Consider the following 13,948-nt stretch of genomic DNA (forward strand, 5'->3'; position numbering starts at 1 on the left):
CGAAAAAAGCATTCTCCTTACGTGCGAAAAATCGTAGATTTCGCATCATTGATACGAAAATTCAGAACCCTGATTCTTAGTATTAAACGAATGTTTTCTGTTGGTATATTTTTCTGACAAATGGAAAAATGCTAAGGTTGTATCAATTTTAAGGCCGGTCAAAAATCTTGTAGGAGCTTCTAGCTATCATCTAGTCATCTTGCTTTCCTCCATAAGTAAATTTTTTAAAAAAGTCATTTTGAACAGAATGTTGGTACACATCAACGAAAATTCAATTTTTGCCAATGAACAGTTCGGATTCCTACATGGACATTCGACCACTCACCAACTTTTTTTTAATTTGATTTGTTACAACAAATTTGAAGGCTCTTCTACTGGTCTTGCTCTTCTAGACATAGAAAAAGCATTCGGCAGTGTTTGGCATGAAGGTTTGATTGTAAAATAAAAAAAATCCGACGTATATTGATAGAATAATCCAAAATTATCTGTCAAATCTTACACTTCAAAGTTTTACATCTGACTTACCTGATTTACCTCAAGGATGCAAAAAATCTTCATTTGCGTATGAAAAACTTCTCTTCTCAGAACAAATCATTTTTCTTTCGATTTTGGCCACCTGATCACCCATAGTGGGCTACACCCACCACAGTGCCAATGCATTATGACGACTGGCGGTTGATAGACTACCGCAAACAATTACTAGTGCCTACGGTACTCATCAGCGATTCCCATTTGTTAGTTACTACGTCGGGGCACACAGTGTGAAAACTTGCGTTGATAATTTTAGATAGTAGGCATTATTGGTCCATTTACTTGCAGATATACAATTCTAATCATAAAATGTCTTTAATCACAGCCGTAGTCTATTGTTGATGTCGTGGGGGTGGGATGTCGCTTGGTCATTGTGTGCGAATTCGAATCGCGAGAGATATTTGTCACTTGCGCTGAGGCTATACTGTGCCGTTTAATGTTTTAGTACCGCTGGTAGTCGTGCTCCTGATTAGATACAAACGGTCGTCGCTCGTAGCCAACGCACTTCGGTTAGTTTGAATTCAACGTGTTGGAATCGAAAACATTCTGGTGCAGTGCGATTAAATCTGCTCAATAAGGGCTTCCCCAGCGTGGACTGTTGGAACACACTAGTGAAGAAATATCAGTCGTGCAAAAGATCAATTTTGCAAAATGCGAATCTATCAAAGGCCTTATAATAGCGTCAAACAGATCAAATACTTCTCCAAGGGTAGCTGTAGAAAATAACTCGAAAAGCCAAACTACAATCTAGTTTTGGTCTGCGTTGCCTGAAGATGCCCAGTTGTTGAAACTGAAGTGAATCTTGAAAGTAATAATCTAGTTCGACGAAACGTCTCAGCCTATCTTGTGTCAATATTGAACCTCCAGCGTTCATTGCTGATAACCGTGAACTATGTGTGTCGCAAAATGTGCAAGTTCAGATCAAAGAAGACCGATGATATTATAAGTGTTTGATGCTTCACTTACAGATGACACGTACTTCAACTGTTTCGTATCACGTCCCTACTGGGACAAAGGCTGCTTCTCGGCTTAGTGGTCTATGAGCACTTCTTCGCATAATAACTTAGAGCTTTCATTGGCAGGCAATAAACTAAGGACAATTTTCACTAAGATTTTTTATTATTTGAAACTGCATGGTAATCCTTCCTACAGAGACTAAACAAAGTAAAGTATTGCATGCTTTCGAATGAAACCAAAGTTTGTGAGCAGTATTCCCAACCTTTTCAGAGTTGCGGCCCTCTTTGAGCTTCTACAAATATTCCCCGGGTCCTATAATATTACACTTGAAGAGTATTTAAATTTAAATTGTTAATTTATCAATATAAAGCATCTCTATGTGTTATTAGGTCATAGTATCAAACATAAACTTCCATGTTTTAATATTGATTTTCAGAGAAATATTATTCATTGGGCATTGAATGGTGTTTGAAGTTGTTATACAAATATTATAAAATATGTTGTTGTTTATTAATCTTTTCAAAAAGATGTTTCCGTTAAAGATCTTGAATGCACTCAATACAAAATTAGCAATGAAATCGTAAAAGTTCCTTTCAAAAGAATTTTTCAAAAATCCGCTGCGTTATATTTGATGGAGCCCATCATCGATTTCAACATAAACATATTTCCAAAAAAAAATGGACACAAGTTAGGCGGCATCCACAAATTACGTAACGCTCTATGGGGAGGGGGGAGTATGCTGAAACGTTACAGCTCATACAAAAATTTGAAAAAATTTCAATCCAAACGTTACGTAATAAATGGACGCTGCCTTATGTAAAAACAATCAATAAAAATCCATCACTATGTCACCAAGATTTTTAATGGATTCTTGGCGAAATTCTAATCTAACTACAATCAAATATGACTGTATGAATCCATACAAAATTGTTTAAGCATTCTGCAAAAAAAAAACCTGGAATTTGCCTAGTATTTTGTGTTGTCTATTCTGATAGCTCCGAGATGAATACGGCAAAGCATTGCCAGTACAATGATTCGAGTGGAATAATTCAAAAACTGCAAAAGGAAAAGGCAAGGAATTTTCAAATGTCAAGAAGCTACCAAGATTTTTTAAATACTTTACCAACACTTGAGATTTAATATTAATGTGTAGCTTCGAAAAAAAAAATCAAGTGATACTTGTTATTCCCAGACCTTTATCTTGATTCATTGCTTTGGTGGCATTGAGAGAGAGAAGTTGATACTAATTTCAGTTAATGTGTCAATTATCAATGTTTGATGATGTGCGTAGGTTACAATTATTATTCATAACTTATTGAATATTCTGTCAAAATTATTATTATTTTTTTTTTGCAAGGCCTGGTAGCGAGTCACTTTTGAGTGACTTTTATCGACCTGGTACACTAAAAAGTCACTATTTTCAACAAAAAGTCACTAAAGTCACTTTTCAGAAAAATGGTCACTAAAGTCACTATTTTCGTGATCTGACGATAAATCAACGTAAATATAAATCCAGATCAGTTTCTTAAACTTATATACTAGTCCAGAAATGTCTCACTGGTTTTTATTATTCTAATGCAAATCTTTTTTTTTACATCAGTGTCTAAATCAATCAAAATGCCTTAAGAGGAAAGGATTCTTTGCTAACTTTCTGGAATATTTCAGGTCTATACTGCCCATAACTGCAAAATAGTCACATTTGACATTTTTGACAAAATGGAGTTAATACCATGAAGGGTCATCAAATATTAAATACTTTCGATCAACTTACTGAAATCTGTGAGATTGTTCTAGAAAATTCGAAAAAAAATACCAAGTTGTTTTGTCACATCGGTAATTATAACCGCATAACAGTCACATTGATATTATAAATGAGCCTCGTTATGTGATAGCAATGAAATTATTTTCTGACAATTCACCTAGTATATACTATAGGCATATGCGATATGAGTTGTACATAATATTAGCCTCAAATAAGCACTTTTGAGTTCCTGGCAATTTTTAGAAATTTTAGTTTCCTCCCATACTGCCCTAAAATGCACACTTGGTATTCCATTTACTCAATGCCTACTTTTGTCGAATGTTACAAATATGCAGTTATGGGCAGTATACTGCACATACATTTTTGACAAACTATCTGGAATTTATTTGTTGGGTTTTGTGAAAAAATGCGGCTCAATTCCTGACAGATCTTCTTCTTCTTATTCTCTATGGCATTACGCCTTCACAAGGACGAAGCCTGCTTCTCAGCTTAGTGTTCAATTAGCACAGGCCTACCCAACCTTTTTGAACCGCGGGCCAATTCGCAGAATAAAAATTGTGTCGCGGGCCGCATTTTAAAACGCACAAATATTCACAAAGAGATAATTGCTGCTAAGCATTCTGCTGGACGTTGTGATAGTTCCTTTCAAAATTAAATAATCTAGTCCGGGTAGAAGAATCTACCCTAGAAATTTTAGATCCTGTAAGTATAATACCCAGGTTTTTTTGTTTAATCGTACTCTGTTTCTGTTGAAAATCCTAGCTATGGAATCCTGGTAAAAAGTCTGTGAGAATCTTGCGAATGTTAAGGCTGATTTGCTGCTGACAAGAAAATTAATCGCCAATCAGGATACGTGGGAAATTACTTGCATGAAATGGTCAATGAAACCACATTTCTTCGATCACAGTACGCGATTGAGAAGAAATGTCCCTGCCCCATTCAGTCAAGGAATTTCGTGTCCAGAACTCTGCCCTGAAAATCGTGTCAAGAATTCTTTAAAAATCCTGTTCAAGATTATGTAAAAAGCCTGCTTTTCTTATAATCCTGTTAAAGATGAATGTCGTAGGAAGTCATAGTAAGTCAAGTTAGAACATCTTAAGCCTATTCAATTTTCAATTTAGTTTCAACCTAATACTCTAGCTTAGTAAATCTTTAAATTGCTTTGTTTTTTAACCTTCCTAGATATTTTATTTTGATTGATTCAAATTTTAAATCTCAAATTTGCTTGTTAAAAAACAAAGCAATTTAAAGATTTACTAAGCTAGAGTATTAGGTTGAAACTAAATTGAAAATTGAATAGGCTTAAGATGTTCTAACTTCGGGTTCGTAGAATATTCAACGAGCAAAATATGAGAAGAATCTTCGAACCCTTCGCGGGCCGTATAAAATGAGGTCGCGGGCCGTACGTTGGGCAGCCCTGAATTAGCACTTCCATAGTTTGAGCAGCGTTCTTTGCTGAAGTTGCTATTTTCGCATTTGTATATCGTGTGGCAGGTACTCTATGCCCAGGGATGTCAAGGAAATTTCCATTACGAAAAGATTCTGGACCGGCCGGGAATCGAACCCAGATACCTTCAGCATGACTTTTCTTTGTAGTCGCGGACTCTAACCACTCGGCTAGAGATGGCCCTAGGGTAAGGGTATCTGGGGTAATATGCACCCCCGGGGGGTGGGCACGACTTTAACAACAAGAATCACAAAATTTTTTCTAACAAATAAATATTTTTATATTTTTGTGTTTTTCCTTGGGACATTTTAAATGCTACCTGTGAAAATTTTGTTTGACAAAATATATCTTTTTGCAATGAAGTTTTAAAATTTAAAAATCATCTTATCTAGCCAGCACAGACCCTACTTTTGTGTTTCGTTGGAACTTAACTAGTAATAAATGTTTTTATCTAAATCCTTCGGTGTGGTACATTGTATCCAAGAAGTTCCACAAGTTTTTTGTTTGAAAATTTTATTTAGCTTTGCTTGTTACCAATTTAGATAAAAATATTTCATATCAAATTTAATTATGTCAATTTCGTATACTTTTGGATAGGCAACAACAATTTAAGTTTTTTACATGTTTTAACGGTTTTACAAGGACTTGGGTCAATTTAAAAATCGACCACAGCTGAAATCGTTTTTTTTGTTTCTATTCTAATTTCATATACTAAAGTTTATAATTTTCAATGAAATAAGCGATGGAGTGTTATCGTATCGGCAATGATTTTTTTTAGATTTTTATTGTTTGTACTTCAAAACCTAGCACAAATTTTAACAACAGCACTACAAAGTCACTCAAATAAAACGCGATTTGATTAAAACTGATAAGAAGAGCTTCCAGAAATGTAACACCATTAACAAGCAGGTAGCGTAAAAATCGCTCAAATTTCAAAAGCTGTGAAAAGCCGATTTTTATCTGCACTAGTCTCGATATGGCAGTATGGTAAAGTCGTGCCCATACTTTCTGGGACACCCTATACTATCAATTCCTGATTATAAATTGTTCCCAATTACTTTGCACCATGGGTCGTTTTGCCTGATTGAATTAAAACATTTTTTTATTATTGTCCATATTGTATAAATTTGCAAATAAAATTAAATTATTGTCCAAAGCTTGTTTAGGTCGATCTCAGATAGTGAAAAATGATACTTCATCATTTCAATTACAGTTATTCATTTAGGGGAGGTGTACCAGTTTTGGCCACCCTAAGGAAAAATATTGTTTAAACATAAATCAAAAGACCTTTGGTTACTGGGAATACATTAAACGAAAGCTTTCAATCCGTGCTCAGCAGAGAAAATATAAAAACTAATTGGAAACTTTGATTTTGTATTAAAAATGGGGTTGGCGAATACTGGACCACTTGCACCAGTATTCGCCACGATTTTAATTTCGATTCCTGATTTCGCCACGTACGGTGATTTCTTATGGAGGGTGGCGAATCATTAACACCATGGCGAAAAATAGGTGCAAAGGAGCAAACATTTTAAGGAAAATGTTTTTTTTCTTTCATTTTCTGAGAAAATTTTACGGTTTCCAAGAATGTTTCCGTATCATCTTAAAGCAATTTAGCGAACATAAAACAATTGGCAACCATATATGTCGTAAAATGGTATATAATCCCGGGTGGCGAATAACTGGTACATGGCGAATACCGGTACACCTTCCCTATTTATTTATTTTAACTTTAAATTTAGAAAGAAAGAGAGAATTGCGCATGAGGAGCATATTGTTGATAAATGGGCGGTGTTCAGACAGATCGGACTAGATGATATATTGGAGTTCTTAAGATACATTTAGAACCCCATCAATTCTATTTTTCATATGCTCTTTTGATACTGATGTATCATCAAACAGATAAGTCCCGTTACTGCAGCAAATAATGCAAAAATTTTGATATTTCGAATGCCTGGGGTACGTTTATTCTGAAACCATTAAAAAACACTTGGTCCAGTCTGTCTGAACACCGAGCAAATATGGGCTTGACAGCTTTTATTACAAACCCCAATCGAATTGAGTCAAAAGTGTCAAGAATTGAAACTGTCCAATTAACACAATTTATAGGCTTAAAAGCAAAGGGGTGTAAATGACACAAACAAAGTTTAGAGAAAATCAACATAAAAAAAACGACTCTATGAAACTACCCCGAACGCCACTACCCCGAATGCCGTTATCCCGAACGCCATTACCCCGAATGGGTCATTCCCCGAACGCCACTACCCTGACTGGGTCACTACCCGAACGCTATTACCCCGAAAGTATAATATTTTGAGATGGATAATCGTGGAATTTCGATCAATAGGATAATATTCATCTTCTTCTTCTCTCTGGCGTTACGTCCCTACTCAGAGCCTGCTATTAAGCTTAGTGAGCCTGCTACTCAGCTTAGTGTTCTTATGAGAACTTCCACAGTTATTAACTGAGAGCTTACTTTGCCGATGACCATTTTTGCATGTGTATATCGTGTGGCAGGTACGAAGATACTCTATGCCCTAGGAAGTCGAGAAAATTTCCAACACGACCCTTAGCTTGATCTTACTGACTAGTTGTGCGTTTACCATTACGGCTATCTGGGCTCCGATGTAAAGTCAGGATCTTCCAGGAGGTTCTTGAACAGACTCTATGGCACTACCCCGAACGCCACTACCCCGAATGCCATTATCCCGAAAGCCATTACCCGAATGGGTCGTTACCCCGAACGCCACTACCCCGAAGGGGTCACTACCCCGAATGCCATTACCCCGAATGCATAACATTTTGAGACTAATTATAATTAGAAGGTGGGGAGATAATTGTACCATTCCATATGAGAATTAAACAAGTTTGGCTCAACAATGTATTTTTCAAATACAAGAAAGTAAAAAAGGAGCTAGATTTTCAGCAAATAAATTTTATATACTAAGTTTCGTTTGGATTTGTCCTCTAATTTTGTTGAGATCCTCACAGCCACACTACAATTCTATAAAGAACAGCCTATCTCGAAAAGAAGGGTGAATTTATTATAAAAAGGACAGCTATAATATGCACCAAATTAGGATGTATCAAACTCTTCTTTTGGACGCTGCTACCCACTTTTTTCACTCAGTTTATTTAGATGCAGATCTTTTAGCATTAAGATCTCCTAAAAAATTTTGTTTCGTAAACGATGGCAACAGAAGACCACCCTGATATTATCGCTGCAAGTGGTGTTCCATGTAACCCACAAAGACCAATATGATAGCCAACCGTTCTGCTTTTCCCTATGAAAATATTAGTGTAGCTAGCCATCCAACGAAAATTTTTAAGAACAGCCTATTTAAGAAAGAAGGGCAAATTTCTGGTGAAATGCTTGCAGCTATGACGTGAATAATCATTGTAACAACGTGATGCTATACCACAATCTATATTAATAAGAAAGGAAAATCTTTGTTAAAATGAAAATTAAAATATGAACGCCAACAGCAGTTCAAATACCGGAGAGTACACAGCTGTTCAGCAAGACCATATTCAGGGTATGGGTTTTAATTCCTCCGGTGATGAATCTTATTGCATTGAAAATTTCCTTGACATCCCTGTGCATAGAGGTATATGTAGAAGAATGGTAAATTGGCAGGGAAAGCTCTCAGTCAATAAAAGGATTGTTTTATTGGAAGCCCATTCACAAACTTCATAACGCTGGAGGGGGCAAAAATGTTGTGGGTTGTTGTTCTCAAAATGTTACACCTCTTACAAATTTTGTAGAATTTCCATACAAAAAATGTTACGATGGGATGGGTAGGTTTAAAAATGGCAAGTTTTGGCATTATTAAATTTGTGAATGATCCCTTGAACTACGAAAATATGGTCAACATTTTTGCCCGCAAAACAAGATACGACACTGTATCTCATAATTTTCGGGGTAATGGCTCATTCGGGGTAGTGGCGTTCGGAGTAGTGACCCATTCGGGGTAACGGCTTTCGGGGTAGTGGCGTTCGGGGTAATGGGACGGAGCCTCTTGAACAACCTATTGCTGTGTCTAACAATTGTAACAAAGGTGGGGGCAAATTAAATTTCCATTAGGTGATTTGATCCACTGGCCTAATACTTTCCATTTGTCGAGACTTCAGCGTATGTTCCAAAATTTGCACAACAAATTATGGCATTATGACTTTAATATGGGTCAAAGAACAGCCTATACTGAAAAGAAGGAAAAATTTCTTATGAATTTCAAAACTATGAAATTCCCAAAAACACTATTTTATTACGCTATTATTTCCTCGCTCATATTTTATTTGCAGTGACGACAATGAATGGTCGCCATCTGGATCATTTGGATGGCCAATTTGACCAAAATTTCTGGGCTGTAGTATAGAAGGCTGGGTAGATTATGCCTGCATCGACATCAAAATATGATCACAAAATTCCATCAACGTTATGGCAAAAAAAAGCGCTTTGGTATGCAGAATTCTTTGGCTTAATTTAGAAAATGAATCAAATTATTTACCTGAATACGTTCCGATAACAGCTGTTGATCACCTCTATACGAGATCTGAACTTACATATAACAAAAAGAACTCTATGATCAAAGGCAATTAAATATTTTAATCGTAATTATAGCCCCTTAAATGCTACTGGAGAAAAAAGTGCTGCCTAATCTCTTATCAATAATTCTTAAAACAGTATAACTAATTTAAAATAGTCTGTTTTTCACAGTACAGTAATTTCTCGATTATATATTATATTATTAGTAATTTCTCGATTATATCACGGATCAAACAAATTTTGGCGTGATATGATAAAAATGTGTTTTTCCATTTTTTGGAACAAAAATTTTTGGTCCGATTTTCCACACTGTTGCTTGCCAGCTTACATTACAGATGCTTACATACTAACCATGTTCAATCCAATTTTATTTCCCACTAAAAAAATACTAGGCTAAATTCTGAACTATACGGGGTAATGGCTCATTCGGGGTAGTGGCGTTCGGGGTAATGAACCATTCGGGGTAATGGCTTTCGGGGTAGTGGCATTCGAGGTAATACCGTTGGAAAGACGTATGGTGAACGTAATGCCAATAATGAAGCTTGATAAATCTTGTTACAACCTACGACAGGACGTGACAGCTCAACTGAGACTGCCAGTCGATAACCTTGACAATACCAAAGCCAGTGATGCTCGTATTGGTAAATCTTGTGAAAAAATTCAGATATCAAGGCTCATAATTTGGTTGTTTCTTGCACGTTTTACTCATTTAATGCAATAGATGATGCTATCTTTTTCAAAATTCAGGTTTATATTCAAAACAGACGATATTTAAAAAAAAGACACAATTTCCATTATTTTGCTCTTAATTCAGTATTTTTATTTACTTTAGCATTGTAGAATCGCATGTGGTACACTTAACATCTAATATAAATGGATTTGAAACAAAACAGATTATGTGAAAAATGTCCACACTTTCGATGAAAACTCTAACTTATGAACTAGCAACACGGCCGGGCTAGCAACAAAGTGCTCTGTTAGGCATTTCACGGCAAAATTCTCTCTCTTTCGCTCTTCATCAAAACTTGAAAACAATGGTGCCAGTACCTGTCAACTTTGACGAAACTGTTCTGAGTTGCGTAGTGAATCATTACCCAACCATTTTCGCAAATTTTCAAAATAATTGTGAATGCTTCCTGATATGATTTCCGATATCCTCAAGTGGTCTACAACCAAGTTGCAAAAAAATGATGTACGCAACTCGTTGCAGAACTCGATTTTTACAGCACTCGTTATAACTATCCAACTCGGCTCGGCTAGCCTCGTTGGATAAATGTACGACTCGTGCTGCAAAAATCATCATTCTTCAACTTGCTGCGTAAACTACTATTGTTAAACTGATAGTAACACCTACGATGTGTAGCATTAGATAATTTACGTTTTAAACGATTTCTTTCGCAACCATTGATCTTAACTTAACCCTAGGATAGGTGGATCCTTCAATCCAAATAGTATTGATATCGCCATATATAATACCTATGAAAGCAACAAGCATAAATCGTTGCATAATGGGACGTTCGATTCCCGTGCACTGGATATTAAGTTCAAAGTCAATGTTATTCCTACTAGAAAACAGTACAGACTTTTCATTATCTGCGGGCAAATATATATACGAGCGAGTGGTGTTCGCTGTGGAGGTGTAGGCTAGAGAACCGTTTCGAAAATAGTGCACGTATCGCATGCCAGCAGTGATATAGTGCAGCAATGATGGACCATAGCTACAACAGTTAGAATGCACATTGCTTTCGTTATATGTTTGCTTGCTAGAGGCTCATCGTGCCCATCTTTCAATGCCCGTTAGGGTGCGGCTTATTTTTCAAACAAAAATTCGTGTGGTCTTCTTAATTCAAATCCCATAAAAAGAACCTCACGGTTTGAGGCAAAAATATCAAGATTTAGAGGTAGCTTACTTAGCGGGGCTTCGTGATTTTACAAAAAAAAAAATCGAAAGAGAGATTTTTCAATTTAATGATTAAATTTAAATGGGGTTGGAAGTTTTTTTTATCCGTGATGACGTTTCCACTATTGTATACTATTGTACACTTCATATTGAGTATATTTTTCATTATAAACGAAACATGTTTTAACTAAATTAAAAACTGTTACTAAACACTTTAAACAATGTAACAAAACATAATAATCAGTTTTGTACAAAACATTTAATGTTTAATTTGCAATTGTTTGAAAAATATTTATTTATTTTCGTTATAATTTCGTATTTTGAGTAGTTGTTGTTAAATAACTAAGTCAAAATGATTACTTTAAAATGTTTGAAAACCAACATATTGCTTTCAAGTAAAAATATTTAGAATTGGTTGAACATTCAGAAAGTTATGGCCAAACAATTGTGTTTATTTAACTGAGGAAAAATTTGCAGAAATCTACTATAAATTAATACCTACTAGTACCTCTAAATCTTAATATTTCTCTTCTTTTTTATGTGATTTGAATTTGGCAGAGCTCAAGAATTTTTAGTGTTGTGAATCAGCCCACACCCTACTGTAAAGCCACATTGGTTGTGTCAACTGTATGCAACTATAAAAATTTAACGGTTCTGAAAACATCAGTCCTTCGCTAGAACCCGGTTCGGCAGTTTCGCTTTCTTTCGAATCGAACAAAACTTTTTATTTTTGTTTTCTAGTCACAATGTTGTGCAGTGCAGGGTGACGCTATGAGTGGCAACATTTAACGACATGGCCATCGAATTGATGAATATTGGAAAAAGTGTAATTGATCGATCTGATAGCAGAGTGTGTTCCAAGCAGTCACGCTAATATGTTCTTTGTTGTTGGACGTATTGGGGATTCTACAGTTATGTACAGGCGGGGTGGTGAAATGTGAACGAATCGTTGCTGAATAAAGTTGAAGTTTGAAAAAGTGTGAAAAAGTGATTTTCTGCAATGTTTCGTAACAAATTACGATCATCGACCAATGAGCAACACCAGGTAATTAATATTTCTGTACACTTAATTAAGTCTCCATGTTTCCCAGTGATGTGTGGTTTTGCAGTGACAGCTAACTTAATTAGGTACTGAACAGATGTTTAAGTTTAAATTTCTGCTGTGTACGCTGGGGAAAACTGGTTTCTTTCATCGTAAATATGTATTTTCTTTTGGTTTCAGTTTTACTATCAGGCTTTCTGTTATTGTCTTATCAATCCTACAAGATTGTTCTCCGTGCTTAACGCATGGTAGAAAGTACCCGATCAAAGCTTGAGATCCTATTGGAAACTTCATTTGAAGTAGTGTTAAAGCATCGAAAGAGAGAGCAGAAAAATGTTCCCTTGAAATCAAATTGCATTGCTATCAGTGCAAGCAATCAGATAACTGTTTCAGTCATCATTAAGTGCATATCGAGAACTCATTGCGATAAGGATGGTTTTGTTTTGTAGCGGAACAAATTTGCAATGAGAAAATTCAAAACGCAAACATGTTAACACTAGGATCCCCACGATAAAGTTTCAATTGTACCTTAAAATCAGCCATATCTCAGCAACAAGTTAACCGATTTTCGAAATTGTTTCGCATATTTATGTCCATATTCCATAGTTTAGTATAGTAGAAAAAAATGCTCATAGGGGTGTTCAAATTTTTCTAGAGGAATTAAACCAATAAACATGTTACACACTGAAACGGCATGACAATCGTGTCAAATTTTACCGCAAATGTTATAATTCAAAGTTTTTCAAACCCGAATGACCCTAGATAACAATAGTAATAATGCATGTAGGGCAAACAAATATTTCGAGCATCGCTAACGAGGCAGATTTCTGTAGATCGCTGATTTCGCATGGCAAAACTTTTAGTGGATATGCATGGATATGCAAACTGTTTAGTGGATATGCATGCTAGAGGTTTGGAATCTTCGACAATGTATTTTGGAATAAGTTGCACTACATGTTGATCCCTTTGGATTTGATCTAGATAAATCATATCTGATCTATATCAGTTTTATGTCTTGAAAGCTACGTTTAAGTTTAAAACCATCGATCATGTTGTTCAATGAAACATTTTCAAAATATTTCGACATAAATTTCCTTGTAGAATTGCAGTGAACATTGTTGACCAGAAATATAAATTTTTAATTACACTCCAAATGTAAATTACTGAAAAGAACTAAGATTTTTTTTCTTAACTTTTTGCCTACGAACTTAAACTCAAAGCATGTACATGCATTTTCTCTATATTAGTTTGATTGCAAGACTTTAGAAAACATGGTTGAGTAGAAAAATAAATTCGAGATTACATTTGACATTTCTCAGGAAACATGCCTTAAGGCCCAAGTAAAAATGGTGCAAAAGTCAAAACTGGAAAAGCAGTTTTCTCCTTTCAAATATACAAATCGAAGAAAATAAAAACACACAGCTCTTTTATTTGCCAAATAAAAAGGCTGTGTGTTTTTATTTTCATCAATTTGTTGTTTTAAAAACAGAAAACTGCTTTTTCATTTCTGACTTTTGTGCCATTTTGTCTTGCGCCTTAAAGCATGCCTGGAAAGCATATTTCTTGCAAAATTTCTCAAAGAATTTCCGAAGGAATTTTAGGGGGAAGCTCTGGAGTACTACATGAAGATATCGTCAAACATAAATCCTAATTCCTAATTGAATCTCTGAGGTAATTTCTGTGGCTATCCTTTTTGCCAACCCCTCTACCGGCAGATAGCTTCAATTTTTCATCCCAATAAGTTTTCAAATCGTGATAACTTT

General features: G+C 35.5%; 1 protein-coding gene across 6 annotated transcripts in view; it reads left to right on the forward strand.

Annotated features, from left to right (window-relative positions):
• Positions 1 to 13,948, forward strand: part of LOC5570578 (kinase D-interacting substrate of 220 kDa) — a 116,552-nt gene that overhangs the window by 26,613 nt on the left and 75,991 nt on the right. The window contains exons 1-2 of one of the 6 annotated variants that reach the window (XM_021848567.1): positions 880 to 1,040; positions 12,056 to 12,188. The exons of 3 other annotated variants lie outside the window; for them this stretch is intronic. In XM_021848567.1, the coding sequence (XP_021704259.1) occupies positions 12,144 to 12,188 (45 nt within the window). In that variant the 5' untranslated portion in view covers positions 880 to 1,040; positions 12,056 to 12,143. Of the gene's footprint in view, positions 1 to 879; positions 1,041 to 11,798; positions 12,189 to 13,948 lie in introns of those variants that run through there. 2 more of the 6 variants (XM_021848568.1, XM_021848566.1) reach the window with 2 other exon arrangements.

Source organism: Aedes aegypti, chromosome 3 (assembly GCF_002204515.2).
Source record: "Aedes aegypti strain LVP_AGWG chromosome 3, AaegL5.0 Primary Assembly, whole genome shotgun sequence".
Taxonomy (NCBI): domain Eukaryota; kingdom Metazoa; phylum Arthropoda; class Insecta; order Diptera; family Culicidae; genus Aedes; species Aedes aegypti.